Source organism: Panthera uncia, chromosome D4 (assembly GCF_023721935.1).
Source record: "Panthera uncia isolate 11264 chromosome D4, Puncia_PCG_1.0, whole genome shotgun sequence".
NCBI classification, from domain to species: Eukaryota; Metazoa; Chordata; class Mammalia; order Carnivora; family Felidae; genus Panthera; species Panthera uncia.
In genome coordinates this window covers 41,071,635-41,095,112 of record NC_064807.1, presented here as the reverse complement: position 1 = coordinate 41,095,112, position 23,478 = coordinate 41,071,635, and the positions used below count along the sequence as shown (strand labels likewise).

General features: G+C 35.1%; 1 protein-coding gene across 4 annotated transcripts in view; it reads right to left on the bottom strand.

Annotated features, from left to right (window-relative positions):
* The window catches only part of CNTLN (centlein), a 323,473-nt gene that overhangs the window by 292,188 nt on the left and 7,807 nt on the right, over nt 1-23,478 (bottom strand). For all 4 annotated transcript variants that reach the window (XR_007455010.1, XM_049618615.1, XM_049618453.1 and 1 more), the window contains exon 2: nt 21,894-21,982. Coding sequence is in view for 3 of the 4 variants with exons in the window: in XM_049618615.1 (XP_049474572.1) it covers nt 21,894-21,982 (89 nt within the window). In the remaining variant the exon portion in view is untranslated. The remainder of the gene's footprint in view (nt 1-21,893; nt 21,983-23,478) is intronic.

The window sequence follows — 23,478 nt, the reverse complement described above, 5'->3', positions numbered from 1 at the left end:
TAGCATTCTGTGGAGATTTTTTACATCTACATTCATCAGGGGTATTGGTCTGCAGTTTTCTTACAGTGTCCTCTTCTGGCTTTGGTATCAGAATAATGCTGGTTTTGTAAAATGAATTTAGAGAGGCTTCCTTTTAATTTTTCGGAGAGATTTAAGAAGTATTAATATTAATTCTTCCTTAACATGTGGGAGAATTCATCAGTAAAGCCATCTGCTCCTGCAATTTTCCTCGTTAGAAGGTTTTTGATTACTATTTAAATCTCCTGATTCATTATAGGTTCTTCAGAAATTCTATTTCATCATGATTCAGTCTTGATAGGTTGTTTCCTGAAATTTATCCATTCTTTTATGTTATCCAAGTTTTTGACATATATTTGTTCACAGTAGTCTCTTATGATCCTTTTTATTTCTGTGGCATCAGTTGTAATGTCTCTTCTTTCATTTCTGAATTTATTTCTTTGAACCCTCTTTTTCTCTTACTTATTCTGGCTAAAGTTGTGTGAATTCTGTCGTCTTTTCAAAAAACTTTCAGTTTCATTAATTTTTTCTCAATTTTTAGTTTTATCTTTTTTTATTGCTTTTATAGTCTCATTTATTTATGCTCAATATTTCCTCCCATCTGCTAACTTTGGACTTTTTCTTTTTCATGTCCTTAGGTGTAAAGCTAATAGTTTTTTAATCTTTCTTCTTTTTTTAATGTAGGTCTTTACCACTATAAAATTCCAGCTTAGTATATATTTTGTTGCACCCATAATGTTTCATATGTTGTGTTTTCATTTTCATTTGTCTCAAGATATTTTCTCTTTTGATTTATTCTTAATCCACTCATTGCTCAACAGCGTGTTGTTTAATTTCTATATATTTGTGAATTTTCCAGTTATCCTTCTGCTATTGATTTCTAAATTCATTCTATTCTCACTGGAAAAAATACTGATGATTTTTTTTCTTATATTAGTTAAGACTTGTTACCTAAATGTGATTTACCTACAAATGCTCCATGTGCATTTGAGAACAATGTGTAGTGTGAAGTGTTTGGGACATCCTATTACTTCCATTTGGTCAACAGTGTTATTAAAGTCCTCTGTTCCTTAACTGCTGTTCTGTCTAAATATTCTATCTATTCTTAAAAGTGGGGTACCAAAGTCCCCTGTTATTAATGTATTGCTATCTATCTCTCTTTAGATCTGTCGATGTGTCCTTTATGTGCTCTCATGTTAAGGGCATATATTGTTATAATTAGCATATCTTCCTGGTGAATTAACTCTTGTCATTATAAAATGACCGTCTTGGTATCTTGTGACTTAAACTGTTTTGAGTTAAAGTCTACTTTGTATGATATACATTTACTCATTCAGCACTCTAGGTCCTTAGATGGAAAAGTTTAATGAATTTATAAAGTAATTATTGATAGGTAAGGACTTACTATTGCCATTTTTAAATATTGTTTTCTACCCCTCTTGTAATTCCTTCTTTTCTTCTCTTGCTATCTTCCTTGAAATTGTTGATTTTTTGTAGTGATATGCTTTGATTCCTTTCTCTTTTTTCTTTTATATCTTCTATAGATATTTTCTTTGTGGTTACCAGGATGTTCACATAAAACATCTTACATTATAACAGTCCATTATAAGCTGATAAGAACCTAACTTCAATCCCATACAAAAACTATATTTACTTCTCATCCACACTATTATTGATGTCACAATTTGTTTTCTTATATTGAATATCTAATAAACATTTGCAGTTACAGTTATTCTTAAGACTTTTGTCTTTTAAGTTTTATACTAGAACTAAGTGACTTATACACCATCATTACAGTATTACAGTATTCTGTATTTGTCCATATATTTATGTTAGCAGTGAATTTTATATTTTTATCAACTTTTTTGTTGCTATTTAGAACCTTTTGTTTCAACTTGAAGAATCCTTTTAGCATTTTTAGTAAGGCAGCTTTAGTGGTGATGAATTCCCTTAGTTTTTGTTTACCTAGGAAAGTCTGTACCTGTCTTTCATTTTTGAAGGACAGTTTTGCCAGGGATGATAGATGGCAGGTTTTCTTCTTTCAGAACTTTAAATATAGATAGTCTCACTGTCTTCTGGTCTTCAAAATTTCTGCTGAGAAATCTGTTTATTCTCCAATGGGGACTATGACTAGTTTTCTCTTGCTGCTTTCAAAATCCCATTTGATCATTTGATTATACAGTTGACATTTGAACAATGCATGCATTAGGGGCACTGACCCCATGCAGTCAAAAATCCACATATGACTTTTGGTTTCCCCAAAACTTAATGACTAATAGCCTATGTTGACCAGAAGTCTTACCAATAATATATGTATGTGTATATATATATATATAGAGAGAGAGAGAGAGCGCACACGCCAATTAACACATATTTTGTATGTTCTATGTATTATAAACCATATTCTTACAATAAAATTAGAGAGAATGTTAAGAAAATCAAAAGAGAAAATACATTTATAATACTACACTATATTTGTGGGAAACAATCTGCATATAAGGACCTGCATAGTTCAAATTTGTGTTATTCAAGGCTCAACTATACTTTGATTCTATATATAATTCTTTAGATTCATCCTATTTGGACTCTTTTGAATTTCATCAATATTGATGTCCATTTCCTAATACAGATTTAGGAAGTTTTAAGTCATAATTTCTTTAAAAAAGTTTTCTGTACCTTTCTTCCTTTTTCTTCTGGAACTCCACTAATGTATATTAATAATTAATGTTACCCTTTAAATCCTTTAGGTTTTATTCATTCCTTTTCATTCTTTCTTTTTGCTCCTCTGACTGGATAATTACAAATGACTTATTTTCAAATTCATTGATTCTTTCATCTGCTCAGTCAAGTCTACTATCAAACCCATCTACTAAGCTTTTCAGTTGTTACTATATTCTTTAGCTCTAGAACTTCTGTTCAGTGTTTTTTGTTTTGTTTTTACATTTATTCATTTTTGAGAGACAGAGAGAGACAGAATGTGAGCAGGAGAGGGGCAGAGAGAGAGGGAGACACAGAATCCGAAGCAGGCTCCAGGCTCTGAGCTGTCAGCACAGAGCCCCAACGCAGGGCTTGAACTCAACAACCGCAAGATCATGACCTAAGCCAAAGTCGTACACTTAACCAACTGAGCCACCCAGATGCCCCTCAGTTCTTTTTTTATAGTCCCTTTTGGTTGATATTTTTTTTCATGTACGATTTTCCCAATTTCCTTAACTGTCTGTGTTTTCTTATAACGGTGAACTTCTTAAACATGATTATTTTTTTTGTTAGGCAATCCATAAACGTCCATTTCTTTGGGGTCAGTTAAGAAACATGTATTTTGTTCCTTTGATTGTTTAATGTTTCCCTTATTCTTCATGTTCCTTGTGCCTTTGTGCTGGTTTCTATGCATTTGAAGAAACAGCCACCTCCCCCCAAGGCTTCTGAACTGGCTTTGACATGGAAAAATCTTCACCAATAAGCCCAGCACGAAATCCTGAGCCTCTCAAACAGCAAGTACCCACTTCTTTTCCTTTGTTTTTAACTGTTCCCACCACATTATGTCAATTCCAGTAGTCTTCCTGGTAAGATGGAGACTAGCCCCTTAAACAGTACACTGAAAGTCTGCAATTCTGGAGGCACACTCCACTCCTCTCCCTCCTTTCTGGGGAAGAAGCCTCAGTTTCTGTGCTTTCTCCCAATCCCAGAGCTGTATCAGGCAACAGCATACTGCCTGCCCTTCTTAGTTTGTTCTTGGCTGCTCAGGCATCTGAACTAAGCTGGTTCCATCAGCACTTCAAGATGAGACAGAATCTAGTCTCTGAGGTAGTGTACCAAAAGGCTAAGGATGCCCTAGAGGTGGATGCCCTACTCTCTCTCTTCCCCACCCCCACCTACCTCAAGGAAGAAATCACAGGCTGAGGCAATCTCTTGGGGCTGAGCAGTGCCTGCTTCAGGGAGAGATTATTCAGGTAACATGTAACTGCTCTTCTTACCTGTTTCAATGCAGTGTTCTCAGTTTTGTGCTTGTCTTGGACTGCAATTTAACTGGAATCTGGACTTATAAAGGTATTTTGGTCTGTATATCATTAAGATGGTATTTCAGTGTGAGAACTGGGACTTTTTTTTTTTAATGTTTATTTTATTTTTGAGAGAAAGAGAGACAGAGCGAGCATGAGCAGGGTAGGGGCAGAGAGAGAGGGAGACACAAGATCTGAAGCAGGCTCCAGGCTCTGAATGGTTAGCACAGAGCCCAACACGTGGCTCAAACTCACAGACTGCAAGATCATGACCTAAGCTAAAGTCGGGGCTCAACCAACCCACGCGCCCCTAGAACTGGGACTTTCTAATCCACCATCTTGTTGACACCACTCCACCTTTATACTAGTTCTTGAATTTTTAATTTGAGACACAATCTTTTTACTTCTTACTCATCTCCTCCCAGTATAGATATCCCTTGAATCCAATGCTCATAGGAACAGATCTGAGGTGGATTCTCTGTGGAATAGGAAATCTCAAGAGACTGGAGCTCACATACACTTCATTCAATACAGTATCACATATGAAATCCTAACAGTTTTTGATTTAGTCAAGTTAATTAATGAGAAAGAAATGTTAATAAAACTCTTCTCCTTTTAAAAAAAATTATATTGTCATTTTATTATTTGCTCAATATTTTGTTTACTATTAACTCTTATGTTACTGGTCTGGTCAAGAGTACTTCAGTCTGAAAACTCATGTCCCTTGAGTTTGAAAATTTCTTGAATTACTTCTTTAATAATGTCCATTTCCTTGTTCTCTACTTCTGAAATTCCTAATAATCACTGGGCGAGCACCTATACTGATTCTCTAATGTTCTTATCTTTTTGCTACCTCTTTGCTCCCATTTCTGGAAAACTTATTCAGCTTTATCTTCCATGGCCTCTAGTAAATTCTTTATTTTGATAATTATATTTAATGTCTATGTGCTCTTTCTCATTATTTGCCTCCTACTTACGTTTCATACATACAAAGTCTCTTGTCTGCCTTAAGATAGTTATTACAAGGGTCCTTCTTTGTTTTCTGCATTGTTTGTCTCCTCTGAGTTCAATTTTTGTTACTTTTGGTATCTGTCTTTCATGTTGATGGTTTTCCTCAAATGTTTTATAATCCTTTATTGTCCATCTATATTTAAGAGTGAGGCACTAAGAAAGATTGTGGGTAGTTTTCTTGACCTGGAGAAGAAGCTTGCAAAGAGGAGATCTTCTCTACAGGTCCTGAATGGGGGACCTGCCATTTTTTTATCTCTCTGTTCCTTCTCTAGGTCTGCTCAATTTCTCCAGAGAACAATTCTTATGGGTAGGACACTGTGCAGCTTCCAGCAATCTTGGATCTGAACAACTTCATTGTTCAGAAGAATGGGCTTTCACTTATTTCCCTAGTTTTCAGCATAACCCTAACCCCCGTATGCCTGAGGTCCCAAAGTCCAGAGGCTACATGTTTCAATTTCACAAGACAATAAAACTCTTGCTTCCTGCCTTGAAGAAAGGAGGACCAGGGAGTCAATATGCTCTTTATATAGACTTTAATTCAATTTTCCTATGTTTTAGCATCATCTCTCACTCTCACTCCAACCATGAGAGATCACTGTTGTCACCTGGTCCTAAAATTTTCTAGATATTGTGGATTTCAAACTTTCATCATTTTGCTTAGTCAGATATCATTTATCAACGGACTTTACATCATTCAAAAATCTACTAAAATCCCTTACCCATAGTCATGTTTTCTCATGTTGTCTTTATCCATAGGTACTTACACTAAAAAAAAAAAATCCTTTAAAGTTACAATAGCAAGATTTTGTGAGAAGTACAAATAAATACTTAGGCTCAATCTATCATATTTAATCCAAGTTCCTACTGTTATAATTTCAAATGTTCTTTATCTGAGCTAATGCTATGATGCTCTCTCTTTGATAATATACACGATTAAAAGTTCAAATTAATTATTTTAACAAAAGTCACTTAGAAACATTTTTAGGAATCCAGACTTTAAGTTCAGTGGAGGTTAAAAATCTAATTAAAAATATAGACTTGCACAATACTGATGTCAATCTAAGACTTGATTTTATGTTAAATTAAAGCTAACAAATGTTTTATATGAAAAAATGAAAGATCCTTTCAATAAATCAACATTATCTTTTCTAAAATATTTACTGACTTGGAGCGCCTTGGTGGCTCAGTCGGTTAAGCGTCTGAATCAGCTCAGGTCGTGATCTCACGGTCTGTGAGTTTGAGCCCCGCATCCGGCTCTGTGCTGACAGCTCAGTGCCTGGAGCCTGCTTCAGATTCTGTGTCTCCCTCTCTCCCTGCCTCTCCCCAACTCATGCTCTCTCTCTCAAAAATAAATAAAACTTGAAAAAAATTAAAAATAAAATAAAATATTTACTGACTCATACAATCAATTCATGGTGTACAACAACTAAAACAAATTTCAGGATTTTTAAAAACTAGTTCCTAACATTACCTTCTTAACATACAAATATATTTATTTATTCTTATGTTCAAGACATTAGTTTCCATTGCCTTGTAATTTAATATCATTCACTCATTTCCTCATAAATTCATTTATTCAGCATCTTTGTGCACTAATACAAGGATTGTGTTAACCACATGAAAAACATGTATTATATGATCCTTATCCTCACAATGTTAATCAAAAAGGCAGAAGAATAACATATATAAATAAAGAAATATAAATATTTTTAAAGTAGTATTCAAGAAACTATAGACCTACATGAGCATATAAGGTCTCTGTATATGATTTAGTTAATGATATTTAATGAATCATAAGAACACAACTAACATAAACTTAAATATGCTTTATTATGTTCTTACCTCTGGGATAATTTCTGAAAATGGGGGATAAGATGGTATAATTACCATGATATAAAATAAATGCATTAGAGGGTGCCTGGGTAGTTGAATTGGTTAGAAGTCTGACTCTTGATTTCAGCTCAGGTCATGATATCATAGTTTGTGAGAACGAGCCCCATGTCAGGCTCTGTGCTGACAGCGTGGAGCCTACTTCAGATTCTCTCTCTCCCTCTCTCTGCCTCTCCCCTGCTCAGACTCTCTCTCCCTCTCAAAATAAATAAATAAACATTAGAAAAATAATAAAATAAATGCATTAGTATCTGAATATACTACCCAAACCAGAAATTTACATAGGAATCTAATTAACATCCTCTCATCTAATTTCAAATCAATAATCAGTGTGAGAAGCCATTCAATCCATTGAAACCAAAAAGAAAAAGAGAACATGATTAGAAATGTTTCTGATAAACTCACTTAGGGGAAGTATTCTGTGTAGCACGATCTACAAGCCATCCTGCCCACCAAGCCACCTCTCTCCCTCCATCCTCAGGTGAAATAACAGATAAAGCAAATTCAGTCAATCAGGGCAACATCCAGGTAGGAATTGGTTACATCATCCAAAAGAGACCTGAAGCTCATAAGTATATAAAATCTACCCAGGGGCACCTGGGTGTCTTAACTGGTTAAGCGTCCAACTATGGCTTAGGTCATGATCTCGTGGTTCATGAGTTCAAGCCCCATGTTGGGCTCTGTGCTGACAGCTCAGAGTCTGGAGTCTCTTTTGGATTCTGTTTTCCTCTGTCCCTCCCCCACTCACACTCTGTCTCTGTCTCTGTCTCTGTCTCTCTCTCTCAAAAATAAATAAACATTAAAAAAAAATTTAAAGCCACCCATAAATTCCTGCTCCATCACTAAAGCAAAAGAAATAGGAATGCGTATTTCCAGTTTCAGGATCTTCATTATGTCAAAACCTTTAAACTTAACACTACTTTTATGATGCATTTTCCTCTTCACATGTATGCTTAAAGAACTACTGGTGACTCCTTCAAGACGACTATTCTGGTTCTCTTCATCCTTTACTCTGTTCCACTTACACAGCTTAGAGTACCTCTGGTGAAGGTGGTACATATCATAATGCAGAATATTAAGGCAGTGCTACTCAAAATGCGCAACTGTGAACTAGTTATTACTAGTTTGCCATGAAACAAGGCAAGATAAGTAACAAGACTTTCTCAACAAAAAAAGTGTAAGTTTCAATTTACATTCTGGCAATTGCTCTTTATTATTTGCTACCAACACAGGTCTGCAGACCACACTTAGAACTACAGATCACCTCCCTAAAACATTTAAATAAATGCAAAAGAACAGAAAAGAAAGAACAGAAAGTATGTAAAAAGAAATTAGAACTAGTAGCAAGTGCAATAGATAGATAGATAGATAGATATGATGGAAGAAAGAGATCAACAAGTTTTGGACAAATCTAAATAAATAAGTAGCAGCAAAGAAATGCAGTAAGTTACTTCCTGGGACTCTTTGTCATTGCAGGTGAATTACAAACTACAGTACCTTAAGGCAGAGCTACACAAAGTGCAGGACTGTGTACACTATTAGACGAGTTCATAAAATTATATACATAATTTTAGTAAGCAAAATAATAGCAGTGTCTATTGTTCTATTCCAATCTCAAAATAATGTTCTAGACAAAATAATGTATTATAAAATTTAAAAAGTCAGGATAAGTTTGTGTCTAAGGCAAAGGAAATGGACTTTGGTTATAACACATTTTTAGTTATTCAAAGAAAAGTTGAGCAATTCAAGTTCCTATAGTTCCTTCTGTACTGATATTCTACGAAACTCCATGTTACTGTTTCTTAAACATTTATCATCCCACCTACCGAAGTAATGCTATCCTATGCATTCAAAGATAATATACAGTGGTAGTATCTTATCACACTGATAATATACTAACGTGAAAGTTTATATATAATAGCAAGGCAACTGGATTTGTAAGGTTAATACACAACAAGTGATATATCCAAAATGAGCTTCTGGCAGTAGTTCATAATAAAGTCATAAAATGAAAGGTGAACTCAAATATCTGTAAGTCATATAAAATAATATTTTCTACTAATTCATAAGGAAAATATAATGTATACAATGTTTTCTATTTCTCTGATATTATTCCATTAGGGAAATCAAATTTTTCTTTTCTTTTTTTTTTAACTTTTTTTTTAATGTTTATTTATTTTTGAGACAGAGAGAGACAGAGCATGAACGGGGGAGGGTCAGAGAGAGAGGGGGACACAGAATCTGGAGCAGGCTCCAGGCTCTGAGCTGTCAGCACAGAGCCTGACATGGGGCTTGAACTCACAGACCGTGAGATCATGACCTGAGCCAAAGTCAGACGCTCAACCAACTGAGCCACCCAGGTGTCCCTCAAATTTTTATTTTCAATAACAAACTTCTACTTAGAATTAGTGAAAACTGTTTTTATGTCTTTTTCCAGAAATCAAAGAAAGAATTGTATTAATATGAATAGACTCATTGGGGCACCTGGATGGTTCAGTCGGTTGGGCGTCCAACTTCAACTCATGTCATGATCTCACGGTTTGTGGGTTCGAGCCCTGTATCCAACTCTGTGCTGACAGCTCAAAGCCTGGAGCCTGCTTCGGACTCCACATCTCACTCTCTAACTACCCCTCCCCCACTTGTGGTCTTTCCCTGTCTCTCAAAAATAAATGTAAAAGAGTAAAATCTTTGAATATACTCATCATAGTATTCAGCAAACTATTATACATTATAAATTATCTGCACAAATGTTTTTCTGCCCAGACAGTACTCTTGAATAGCTAAGACAGAGCTATCTTTCTCTAACTTTCAACATATGTCTGACACTCAGACAACACTCAATTGATATTTTTTGAATGAGTAAACCTAGTGGATATAATCTGCTTTAGTGATGGCTATACATTTCTGAATCTCAAGGTCCTGTTTCCTTACAACATTTGGTATCCTCTAGACATCCACACCTAAAGGTAATAAGGTTCCTCTAGATATACATTAAGAAGGTCCTAGGAGCACCCAACTGGCTCCGTTGGTAGAGCACATGACTCCTGATCTCAGGGTTGTGAGTTTGAGCCTGTCATTGAGTGTAAAAATTACTTAGAGATAAATCTTAAAAAAAAACAACAACAACAACTTTAAGGTCCTAGAATTTTCATTAGTTACCTTAACTTAAACTCTATACACTGGTTTTTTGGGTGCTTTATATATTGCTTTGTCTCAAAGTAATGATATAAAACAGAACTGATGTTTGAAAAAGAAATCAATAAGATGTTCAGAGCTGAGATACTAAGAGCCTAGACAGAGAGATTGGAAATTAAGGAAAAGAGGAATTACTCGATCTGAGTGACACAGCAAAAGAGAAAGTGACTGAACTTGGAATTGATTTTCTGTTCAAAAAGAGACCAAACAGTATCTTGATTACCTTCAAGATGTGAAATTTAGAGAAAAGGAAGAAAATGGCATGCTTGTGGTAGTAAAATAGTTAAGTAGTAAATAAAACTCACAGGAGAAGCCATTAAGTTCTATAAATATTATACTGAATTTGAAGAGCATTATAGACATGAATTAGAAATGCCAACTAAATGGATATAGAAAGATATATAAAGGAAAAAGTCCACAGAAAAAGGTATAAAATGGTTAAGAGACTTCCTTCATGCATAGTAAGAAAAATGCAAGTTAAAAATACCTCAGGACATCATTTTATATCTTTCAGAAAATGAAAAATACAAAAGTTTGAAAACAATGTGATAGCCAGGATATGGGGAAAACAGGCATCTTCTTACATTGCTAATATAAATATAAACTGGCACAATTTGGGAATACCTGTCACAGTTACATTTGTATATATGTTTTGATCTAGTCTGTAAGTCTACTGCTATTTAACAAATTCCCCCCAAATTTAGCAGCTTATAATAACACAGAAGGAATGACATCTGTCATGATGATGAGGAGCTCTACTGACCCATTCCCCAGTGAAACTGGTGAACATTATTTTAAAACAATCACTGACAACTTCTATAATGGTCCTATGGACAAATAGCAAATGAAATATCTTTTCAACAAAATCTACAAAAATTCAAAAAGAAAGGCAACCATTTATGGAAATCAAAAGGGAAAGAATTGGGAAACTCGCAAGTATGAGGATATTACACATTCTTAAATAAACAATGGGTCAAAGAGGAAATCAAAAGAGGAATCAGAAAATACTCTGAGACGAGTGAAACTGAAAAAAAAAATCTCAAAATGTGAAATATAGCTAAAGCAGTGTGTAGAGGAAAATTTATGGCTCTAAATATCTATATTAAGGAAGAAGAAAGGTCTGAAGTCAATAGCCTAATGTTCCACTTTTAGTGAAAAAATAAGAGCTAACTAAATCTAAAGCAAGCAAAAAGGAGGAATAATAAAGATTAGGGAAGATAGTAATGAAATAGAGAATAGAAAAGCAATACAGACAGTTAATGAAAACAAGAGCTATTTTTTTAAAAAGATTGAACAATAAAATGGACAAGTCTTTACCTATATTGACCACAAAAAAGAGAGAAGTCTCAAATCATCAGAATCAGAAAGAAAAAAAAGGATATTCCTATCAACCTAATAAAAACAAAAAGGATTCTAAAGGATACTATGAAAAATTGTATGTCAGCAAATTAGACAACCTAGAAAAAATAGACAAATTCCTAAAAAGACACAAATTTCCAAAACTGACTCAAGAAAAAAGTAGAAAACCTAAACTTACCTATTCAATTAGCAATAAAAAAAAATTAACCACAAAGCCCAGGACTGGATTGGTTTACTGCTGAATTCTATCAAACATTTTTTTAATCAAACATTTAAAGAACAACTAATACCAGTTCTTAAACAACTCCTCCAAAAAAAAAAAAAAAAAAAAACAGAAGAATAGGAAACACATTCCAACTCATGTTTTAAGGCCTGTATTACCCTGATAGAAAAAACAAAGATATCACAAGAAAAAAAAAAAAAACATAGACTAATATCTCTTATGAATAAAGGCACAAAATCCTCAACAAAATACTAACAAACAAAATCCAATAACATATCAAAAGAATTATACATCATGACCAAGTGGAATTTATCCTAGTATTATAAAGTTGGTTTAACATCTGAAAATCAATTAATGTAATACATTGTATCAATAGAATGGAAAACAAAAGTCACACAATCATCTCAATATACACAGAAAATACATCTGACAAAATCCAACAACCTTTCATAATAAAAGCAAGCTAGGAATGTAAAGAACTTCCTAAAATTGCTAAAGAACATCTATGAAAACCCTACAGACAACATTATACTTAACAGTGAAGGGTAGGATGCTTTTTCCTGGTGATCAAGAGTAAGAGAAGGCTTAAAAAAAAAAAGTAAAACAAGGCCATTGGCTCTGGCCTCTTCCGTTCAATGTACTGAAGTTCTAGTCAAGCAGCCAAGAGAAAGAAATAAAAGGTATCAAGGTTGAAAGGAAGAAGCAAAACTATCTGTATTTGCAGATGATGTGATCTTGTAGAAAATCCTAAAGAATCCACTAGGGGCGCCTGGGTGTCTCAGTCAGTTATACATCTGACTTCTGCTCAGGTCAAGACCTCACCATTAGTGAGTTCCAGCCCTGTGTTGGGCTCTGTGCTGACAACTCAGAGCCTGGAACCTACTTCGGATTCTGTGTCTCCCCCTCTCTCTGCCCCTCCCCTGCTTGTGCTCGCTCACTTGCTCTCTCTCTCTCTCTCAAATAAAAAAAAAAAAAAAAAAAAAAAGAATCCACAAAAAAAAAAAAATAGAATGATTCAACACACTTGCACGTTATGAGATCAATATGCAAAAATCAATTGTAATCTACACAGTTCACTAATCTGAAAATAACATTAAGGAAACAATTCCATCTACAATAGAATCATAAATAAAATACTTAGAAATAAATTTATCCAAAAAAGTACAAAACATAAACTCTGAAAATTATAAGACATTGTTGAAAGAAATTTTAAAAGACCTAAATAATTGGAAAAATGTCCCATGTTCATGACATAGCAAACTTAATATTGTTAGGATGGCAATATCCCCCAAACTGATCTACATATTCAATACAATCCTATCAAAATCCTAGATCACTTCTTTGTAGAAATTGCTAAACTGATACTAAAATTCACTTGGAATTACAAGGAACCCAGAATAGCCAAGACAATCTTGAAATCAAAGAACAAAATAGCAGAACTCCACTTAACTGATTTCAAACTTACTACAAAACAACAGTCATCAGGACAGTATATCACTGGGACAAGAACAGACATAACAGATTAATGGAATAGCACTGATATTCAGAAATAAGCTCATGCATCTACGGTCACCCAATTTTTTAACAAGCGCAAAGCCCATCCAATGGGGGGGGAAATAGTCCTTTCAACAGGTGCAACTGGATATCCACATGCAAAAGAATTAAGTTGCATCCTTAAGTCACACCATTAACAAAACTTAAAATGGATCAAAGACATAAATGCACTGTTACCAATGTTTGTAAGGAATGGAATGGAACAGCTGGAGACAGGGGTGAGAGGAGACTCCTCATTGTACATTCTTTAACACTTTTAAAATGTTGTGGTGTCTGGCTGGCTCAGTTGGTTAAGTGTCCAACTCTTGGTTTCAGCTCAAGATCATGATCTCATGGGTTGTGAGTTCCAGCTCTACATCAGGCTCTGTGCTGACCCCGTGGAGCCTACTTGGGATCCTTCCCCTCCCTCTCTGTCTCTCCCCTGCTTGCACACTTTCTCTATCTCTCAAAATAAATAAACTTAAAAAATTTTTTCTTAATGTTGAACACATAATCATATGCCCATATTACCTAATCAAAATTATGTATTAAAAAGTTACAAAAGAGGGGCACCTGGGTGGCTCAGTTGGTTCTGATTTCAGCTCGGGTCATAATTTCACAGTTTGTGGGTTCGAGCTCCACATCAGGCTCTGTGCTGACAGCTCAGAGCCTGAAGCCTGCTTCAGATTCTGTGTCTCCCCCTCTCTCTGCCCCTTCCCTACTCACATTCTGTCTCTGTCTCTCTCTCAAAAATAAATAAACATTAATAGAGAAAAACTAACAACTATAAAATCACAATTTTTAACCCTTAATGAAATAATAAATTCAGATCATCAGTGTATACTAAAATTAGGTGAAATGTTGATGGAGAAATGAACACTTGCAGGGCACCAATAGATTATTACCTTTACTTTCTGGATTACATGTTGGCCCTAAGGTAAAAGTACACCTTTACAATGGAGGGGTCAGACTGTCATTACCTTAATGTACTGACCAACGTTATCACTACTGAAAGTGGCACAATCAGATAATATGCGCTTTCATTTGAGATATATTATGAAGTACATAAAAATATTTGTGCCAAAAAAGTTGAACCTGAATATAATCAAGCTTCAGATTTACCTTTCAGTTTACAATAAAGAGGAAAAGTTAAAATGACAACACAAGGAAGCAATCAAGTGAATCCAGACTACAAGACCTTCTAAAAGACAACTAATAACCATGTTCATTTAACAAAATGATGCCATTAAATAGAAAGAATACAGGCTGTTCTAAAGTGACTAAAGAGACATAATCCACTGATCAAAGTTATCACAAAAGGATCTGGATAAGACACTATGTGCCTTCTGACATGACATAATAAGTATTATATAATAATACCTAAGAAGATCAGACCTGAATCTGAATAACACTCTAGGTGTAACTACAAGTTTATGATACTTATAGGGTACAGAATATTACAATCAGAAAAACCCAAAATGTGAGAAACTCTATAGGATAAATAAACCAACTTATTTATTTATTTTTTAATGTTGTGAAGAGAAAGACAGAAGAGAAGGATATGGAATCTATATATTCAGTGGGTAGACTATGTTTGGATCCTCATACGAACAAACTAACTTTTTATTTTTATTTTTCTTAAGTTTATTTATTTATTTTTGAGGTGGGGAGAGGCAGAGAGAGAAGAAGAGAGAATCCCAAGCAGGCTCCATGCTGTCAGTGCAGATCCCAATACAGGGCTCAATCTAATGAACCATGACATCACAACCCAAGCCAAAATCAAGAGTTGGATGCTCAACCAACTGAGCCACTCAGACGCCCCAGGAGCAAACCAACTTTTTAAAGAAGTATGAGACTATTCTAGAAATCTGAAAACTGACTGGATATTTAATTGTATTAGGGAATAACTAGAGAATTCTAACTATGATAAAGATTCCATGGTTATATTAAAAAGAGCCCTTATCTTTTACAGAAAAAGTTAACTCTCATTCAAGGACTTAGAATCTGTGAATTTGTCTATTTGCTAAAATTCATCTGTAAGCTTACAACCAATACCCATGGCATTTCTCAGTCATTTGCAGGCATGCCCAAGGCAGCAAAAAAAAATTTAAGTCGCCCAAACCACATGTTCCCAGCTGAGGTTAAACAAGGGGCCATTCTGTTTCAGTTCTCATACCATAAACAAGTGTTATTCTCACTTTAGTGCCAAATTTTTCACAATTTTACACTTTTTCTTGATGATTTCACCATTACAAATGATCACCAAGCATAGTGGTTAGTGTTCCTAAACACAAGAAAATTGTGATGTGCCTCATGAAGTAAAGAATGTATTAAACAATCTTTGTTCAGGCATGAGTTATACAGGCTATCATGAGTTCAAAGGTAATGAGTCAACAATACATACTAAATGAGATATCTTCAAAGAGAAATATACATAAAACAATGTTATATGTTGACCAGTTGACAAAAAGTTGTGGCCAAAGTTCACAGGAACCTAAACCTTTATTTCCCCAGAAGTAGTGGTCCAGTGTTGACTAATTCAATGTTTGCAATGACTTTATTGAACATAACTGCTGTGAATAACAAGAACTGACTGTCAACACTTATGTAATTGTGGATAAAATAACATGATGTCTGGGATTTGCTTCAAAATAATCCATTAGCGGTAGAGGGAGCAGGGAAGCAGAAGGAAGTAAGTTTATTGATAAAATAATATTGGCCATGTGTTGATAATTACTCAACCTGGGTGGTGAGTAAACATGGGAATTCATTAATATATTACCTCTGCCTTTGCATCTAACTGAAATATTCCACAATAAAATAAAACACATACACACAAATATGTGTATAAGCATACCTCGTTTTACTGTGCTTTGCTATACTGTGCTTTGCAGATATTGAGTTTTTCACAAATGGAAGGTTTATAGCAATCCCATGTCAAGCAAATCTATTTGCACCATTTTTCCAACAGCATTTGCTTACTTCACATCTTTGTGTCACATTTTGGTAACTCTCGCAACATTTCAAACTATTATAATTGTTTGGGGGCACCACGGACCACATGCAAATAAGATGGCAAACTTAATTGATAAATATTGTGTGTGCTCTGACTGCTCCCCTGACTAGCCATTCCCCTATCTCTTTCCCTCTCATCAGGCCTCCCTGTTCCCTGAGACACAGCAATATTGAAATTAGGCTAATTAATAACCCTACAGAGGCCTCTAGTGTCCAAGTGAAAGGAAGGGTTGCACATCTCTCACTTAAAATCAAAAGGTAGAAATAATTAAGCTTAGTGAAAAAAGGCAAGTTGAAAGCTGAGACAGAACAAAAGCTAGGCCTCTTGCACCAAAAAAAGTTAGCCAAATTGTGAATGCAAAGGAAAAGTTCTTGAAGGGAATTAAAATATCTACTCTAGTGAACACACAAATGACAAGAAAGCTAAACAGCCTTGCTGTTGATATGAAGAAAGTTTTAGTGGTCTGGAGAGAAGATCAAGCCAGCCACAGCATTCCCTCATGCCAGAGCCTAATCCAGAGGAAGGCCCCAACTCTCTTCAATTCTGTGAAGGCTGAGAGAGGTAAAGAAGCTACAGAGAAAAAAACTGAAGCTAGCAGGGATTGGTTCATGAGGTTGAAGAGAAGAAACCATCTCCATGACCCAAAAATGCAAGGTGAAGCAGCAGGTGCTGTTCAATGTACAAGCCCAGCAAGTTATCCTGAAGATCAAGCTAAGAGAATTAATAAAGGTGGCTACATTAAATAACAGATCTTCAATGCAGACAGAACAGCTTTGTATTAGAAGATGATGCCATCTAGGACTTTCATAGCCAGAGAGAAGTCAATGCCTGACTTTAAAACTTCAAAGAACAGGCTGACTCTCTTGTTAGGGGCTAATGCATCTGGTGACTTTAAGTTGAAACCAATGTTCATTTACCATGTTGGAAATCCTAGGGCCATTAAGAATTACATTAAATCTACTTGTCTATGCTCTATAAATGGAACAACAAAGTCTGGATGACAGTACATCTATTTACAACATGGTTTACAGTATTTTAAGCCCACTGTTTTTAAGCCCACTTCTCAGAAAAAGATTCCTTTCAAAACATTACAGCTCACTGGCCATCCACCTAGTTACCCAAGAGCTCTGATGGAGACATACAATGTTTTCATGCCTGCTAACAAAATATCCATTCTGCAGCCCATACATCCAGTAGTCATTTAAACTCTCAGCTGCCATGGATCATGGTTCTTCTGATGGATCTGGAAAAAATCAATTGAAAAGCTTCTGGAAATGACTCACCATTCCACATGCCATTAAGAACAGTCATGATTCATGGAAAGAGGTCAGAATATCAACATTACCAGGAGTTTTGAGAAGTTGATTCCAACCCTCATTGGATGACTTTGAGGAATTCAAATTCAAGACTTTTGTGGGAGAAGTAATTGCAGGTGTGGTAGAAATAGCAACAGAACTAGAATTAGAAGTGGAGTCTGAAGATACGTTTGAACTGTTGCAATCTCATAATCATACTTTAACAGATAAAAAGTTGCTTCTAATGGATGAACAAAGAAAGAAGTTTCTTGAGTGGTTCTTGGTGAAGATGCCATAAGATTGTTGAAACAACAACAAAGGACTTAAAATCTTTCATAAACTTAGTTTACAAAGTAGCAGCAGGGTTTGAAAGGATGGACTCCAATTCTGAAAGAAATTCTGTGGGTAAAATGACATCAAACGGCATTGCATGCTACAGAGAAATGTTTTAGAAAGGAAGAGTCAATTGATATGGCAAACTTTATTGCTGTCTTATTTTAAGAAATTGCCACCACAACCTGCAGCAACTACCACTCTTATCAGTGATCAGCCATCAACACCAAAGCAAGACCTTACATGAGCAAAAAGATTACAACTCAATGAAAGCTCAAATGATGGTTAGCATTTTTTTAGGAATAAAGTGGTTTTTTTGAACCAATAAAGTATTTTAAATTAAGGTATGTATATTATTTTTTTAGACATAATGCGATTGCACACTAATAGACTATAGTATAGTATAAACATAACTTTTATAAGCACTGGAAAACCAAAAACTTCATTTGACTTGCTCTATTGCAATATTCGTTTCATTGTGATGGTCTGGAACCAAACCCACAACATCTCCAAGGTATCCCTATACACAGACATCCCACCAAAAAACTTACCAGAAAATTATAATAAAGTGTCAAAAAGTTTAAAAAGTTAAAAAAGTTACAGATAGGCATTTTCCCAAAAGGGTATTGACATTTAGAGCAGCATGATTCTTTAATGGAGCAGGATTAACCTATTCGTTTCAGTATGGTTAGCAATCTCAGCCTACACCACTATGACAGTAGCAGCACTACTTGAAACTAACAATGCAGGCAAAGGTTTACCCAGAAGGCCATTCATCACAGCATGATCATACGATTTTTAAAAAAATAAAATAATCTTAATGTATCAAAACAAGATACCAGTTAAATATAAATATGGTGTATCAAAATAATAAAAATATATTGTAACCAGTAAAAATGATACTGTACTTCCTCTTAAAGATGATTAACTTGGTGAAGATGATACTGACTTCCACAAATCACACTGAATTGAATAAATACCTATCACAGCATGGAAAATAAGAAAAGGGGCCAAAATTGACCATAAATGTGAGAAACATTGGAAAGACAGAAGGATGTGCTCACAAACCCAGAGAAGAAAAATCAGATCAAAATCTAAATGATGCCTACAGTGGAAGAGGAAGATGCTTTTTCTCAAAGATGCTCAAAGAGACTCTAAGTACCCAATTAGTAAATACAGAGAACAGAAGCCCAAAGCAGTCAAGAAGACTAATAAAGGAACCATTTATCAAAAAGCTGAGTCTCTCACTCACTTGAAGCATTTGCCTACAGCAAATGGCCAAAGATGACTTTCCTTAATCAAAAGAAAATCTTAAGTCTTAAGTTTGAAAGGGCCCACCAAAGGCTGAGAAGGTTGGATTTTTTAAAAACCCAAATTAATAGCTGATATTGAAATTTTACTATGTTACATATAAAGAGACTATCTTGAAAGTTTAATTTAAGCAAGCTACCTAGAAAAAAGAATCATACTTACACTGGATCACAAATACACTTGGTAGCACCTCTACATGCTAAAAGAAGATAACAGAGCTATACTTTCAAAAATCTGAAGGAAATTATGTGGACATAAAATTGCATGTTCAACTAAACTATCAATCAAGCATAAGGACAAAAGAAAGACATTTTCAGGCATGTAAGGAGTCAGAAAGTGACTTGTGCATCCTTTCTCAGAAATAATGTTGAAAACATAACCCAACAAAAAGAAAGATATGGGATACCAGGAACTGTGGAACAAGTCCAAGAGTACAATGAAAAGAAAATCTAAGGTAATAGCTATGAGTAGGTGTAGAAAGCAACTGGTCCAAATTCATACCATAAGCCAAAAGGCTCAAGGAAGAATGTCTTAGGCTGTTAAACAAATACAGACATTCTTTATGATAAGAAAGCAGAAAAGAAGGACCATTAGAAATTCCAAGGGGAAAAATGTTGTCTAGGAAGATCAAGGCACAGATATTAAAACAGACTTAAATGTAACATTATTTGGGTAACTAGTGGACTATACAAAGACAGTGTATTTGACTTTGATTTTGAGAATATTCTTTTTTTGAAAAATAAAGATTCAATGGTATACCATTTTTCCTTTTTCACAAGTCAAAACATACTACATGGTTCTCTAGGAAATAAATGTTCACATAATTATAAAGTTATAAATGCCACTTATAGGCTTCCAGTTTCAAAAGTCAACTCAAATTTCAAAGTATCTCACAGTATGACCTATGAATTACAACATCAGAATTATCTGGAAAGCTGATTTTTAAAAGACTTCTAGGGGTGCCTGGGTGGCTCAGTTAAAAAAAAAAAAAAGAAGCATCCGACTCAGGTACAGCTCAGGTCATGATCTCAAAGTTCCAAGTTCAAGCCCTGCATTGGGCTCTGCACTGACTGCAGAGCCTGCTTGGGAATCTCTCTCTCTCCCTCTCTCTCTGCCTCTCCCCTGCTCATGCTGTCTCTGTCTCTCTCAAAGTAAATAAATAAACTTAAAAAAAAAATTTTAAGACTTCTGGACCTCATTGCTAGAGATTCAGTAGATCTAGGGAAAAATCCCAGAAATCTGCATTTTAATAAATTCACTAGGTATAGCTTAGGCACACTAAAATTTTGAGAATCATAGCTGTAAAGTAATAATCTCCAAAATTTCCCATTATATATCTTATCAGCATAGGGCTTTTGAGTATACTCACAAAATATATGTGCATTTATTTACAAAGTGTGTATATATACTTTTGTATGTGTATTATGTATATTAAAAAGTAGAAATCTCAAAGGGTGAGAAAGAGGACTCAACAATATGTTAATATTTCTCTCTCAACCAAGAGGAAAGTGAAAATTAAAGACAGTTTTAGTTTAAAAAAATAACAAATTAGAAAGCTGGAATATACAAATAAAATGAGAGGAGGATAATGAAAAAAATCACAGAAATTACTACTGAAGTCCCAAGAATGTTTCTTCTAGAAAGCTTATTTGGCTAGAAAACAGAATGCAACTGAGAGTGATCACATTTCATCTCAAGGAAATAATAAGGTACTTCAACAAAAGGCTTAATTCTGATTATCGAAAGGGAAAAACTGATTGATGAATGAGACATATAAGTAACATGAAGAGAAAGTGAATATACTACTTCAAGAGTCCACAATAATGGAGAATGGTAAAACTGTACATAGGTATCTATCACAGATTTTTAAAAGTCAAATTCCAGACAACACTGGAATGATCCTAGGGCCAGACATACCAAAGGTCAAGTTATCAAAAACTGATATTCAGATTATATAATCATGATTCCAATAAAGACACAGGAAACGGCATCCATCCATATGCTTAGCTTCTCATTTAGGAAATGTACTGAAATCCATTTAATACGAAAGCAAGTGTTTTTAATTGCTATGCTAAGCATCATGGGACTACCGTACACCAAATGTTTGGTAAGGAGTACCCAGCATCACTCTGCTATTTCTAATGACCAAGGAGAGGCCCAGTAATATATAGTTAAATAAATGAGCATCCCCTACAGGGTAATACACAGTGCTAAGCGAAATCCCTCAGCCTATTTCAGATTACTTTCTTCTGGCAAGGTCATCCCAGGCTTTCAGGTACACACTGCAATTACCTTAGGGGAAAACTGAACCATGTCTAGGAAGGATCATGTCTAGAAAGTTGTCAACAGAGGCAGTTTCAGAGTAAAAAACCAAGTAACAGGTACTTCTCTAATTTTTAAAGTTGTGTCATAATAGCTCAACACACCGACATAAACAGACACACACATAACACGCACACACACAATGTCTAAGTCACACTTTTATCTCTTACCTACAAACCTCCCAAATACATCAGAATATAAGTAGGAGATATGGCCTATTTATATTTATTAACTGGCACCCCTTGAAATAAGTCCAATAATTATTAATATCATGCTTCACATTCATTTGGAAATAAAATCTCTTTAGGGGCCTAATGCCAAGTTTTAATAATAAAGCAAAGCAAATTCAACAAACCAAATACTCATGAAAAAATTACTTGGAAGCTCACCGTTCTACAACCAAACTGACTGCTTGTGTGAGATCTGGGTTTGTCACCTGGAGACGTTTCCACAGAGACCATACAAATTCTTTATCAGCCTTAAAGAAACAAAAGACATTTTTAATGCATTGCTTTGTAGCTGTATCAGAGAAGACACTACATTAAATTTTAAAATGAAAAATGTTTCTTGATCTCTAGTTCTAGAACTATAAAATAGACTCTTGAAAACTGTAGCAGGAAAGCTTTATTTTAAGAAGTTCTTACACTGGTAACCCACATTCACTTCGACTATTTCTACCACCCACACTTCAGGGTATAAATGATGGAATGCTAAATATCAGTTATTTTGCTCTAAAAGGGAATTGCTCTCTATTTACAGCTCCATTTTTCAGCTCCCCTTTTCAGCAAAATTCCTTGGAAGAGTTGCCTATAAACACAGTCTCCACTTCCTCACCTCATTCACTCTATTACTTCCTCCAGTCAGATGTCCCTCCCTACTATGATGTTAAATTCCTTTTTTAAGGTCCCCTATGTAGCCAAATCCCATAGACAATGAGCAATTTTAGTCCTTACTGCCTAGGTCCATTGTCATCAACTATGGTTGAGAGTTAGGAATCACTTTAGGGGAAGTTTTTAAAAATAGTGATTATCTAGAGATTCTGATTTAATTGGTTTTGGGTAAGGTTCAAGCACCAGTATTTTTTACAAGTTCCTCAGGTGATTCTGTACACTCAGGATTAAATAAGAACCACTGCTCTAGGGGACCTCATAGTTCCATGGTTTCATGTATCAACTCTACACTAAGGACTTCCACATTTCCCGCCTTAGCTATTTCCTCTACCCCTAGGTGCAGACTCCGATTTCTAACTGCCTACTCAATAATTCCACTTGAATACCTAATAGGTATCTCAGATTTAACTTATCCAAAATAATCTTTTTGATTTCCTACTCTTTCACAAACCTACTCCTATGCATCTCAGAAAATGACACCACCATCTAGTCATTTCTTCAAAGGCCTAACACCTACAAGTCAATTCTGGTTGCTCTCTTCCCCGCATTTCCTATCCAAACCATTAGTAAGTTCTATTACCTACAAAATATATCCCATTCTAGTTCAGGTCAACCTCTTCTCTTGCCTAGCCATCTATGATGGTTCCCCTAGCCTCCTTATAGCTCAAAAATCTCCACTGCATTCCCATCAGATTAGGAAAATAATCCAAACTCTGTATCAAGGCTACAAAACCCCACATTCTCCGGCCCCATACACACCTCCTCAACCTCATCTATCACTCTGTTCATTCATCACTCACACTAGTCTTCTTGCTCTACTTGTACCAGGGCCTTTGCACATGTACCATCCATCAGATTTTCATGTATATTATTTCCTCACTTCATTCAGGTCTTTGCTTAAATATCACCTCAAGAGAAATCTTCTCTACTATATTTGTAGCCACTGAAACCTTTAAGTCTCTGATAACCCTTTGCCCTGAATAAATTTTTTCACAACACATTTCATTTTATAATACTATATTTGGTTGGTTGATTGGTTAGGTTTACTTGTGTGGCAGATATTTTTGTGTCCGTGTCCATCATC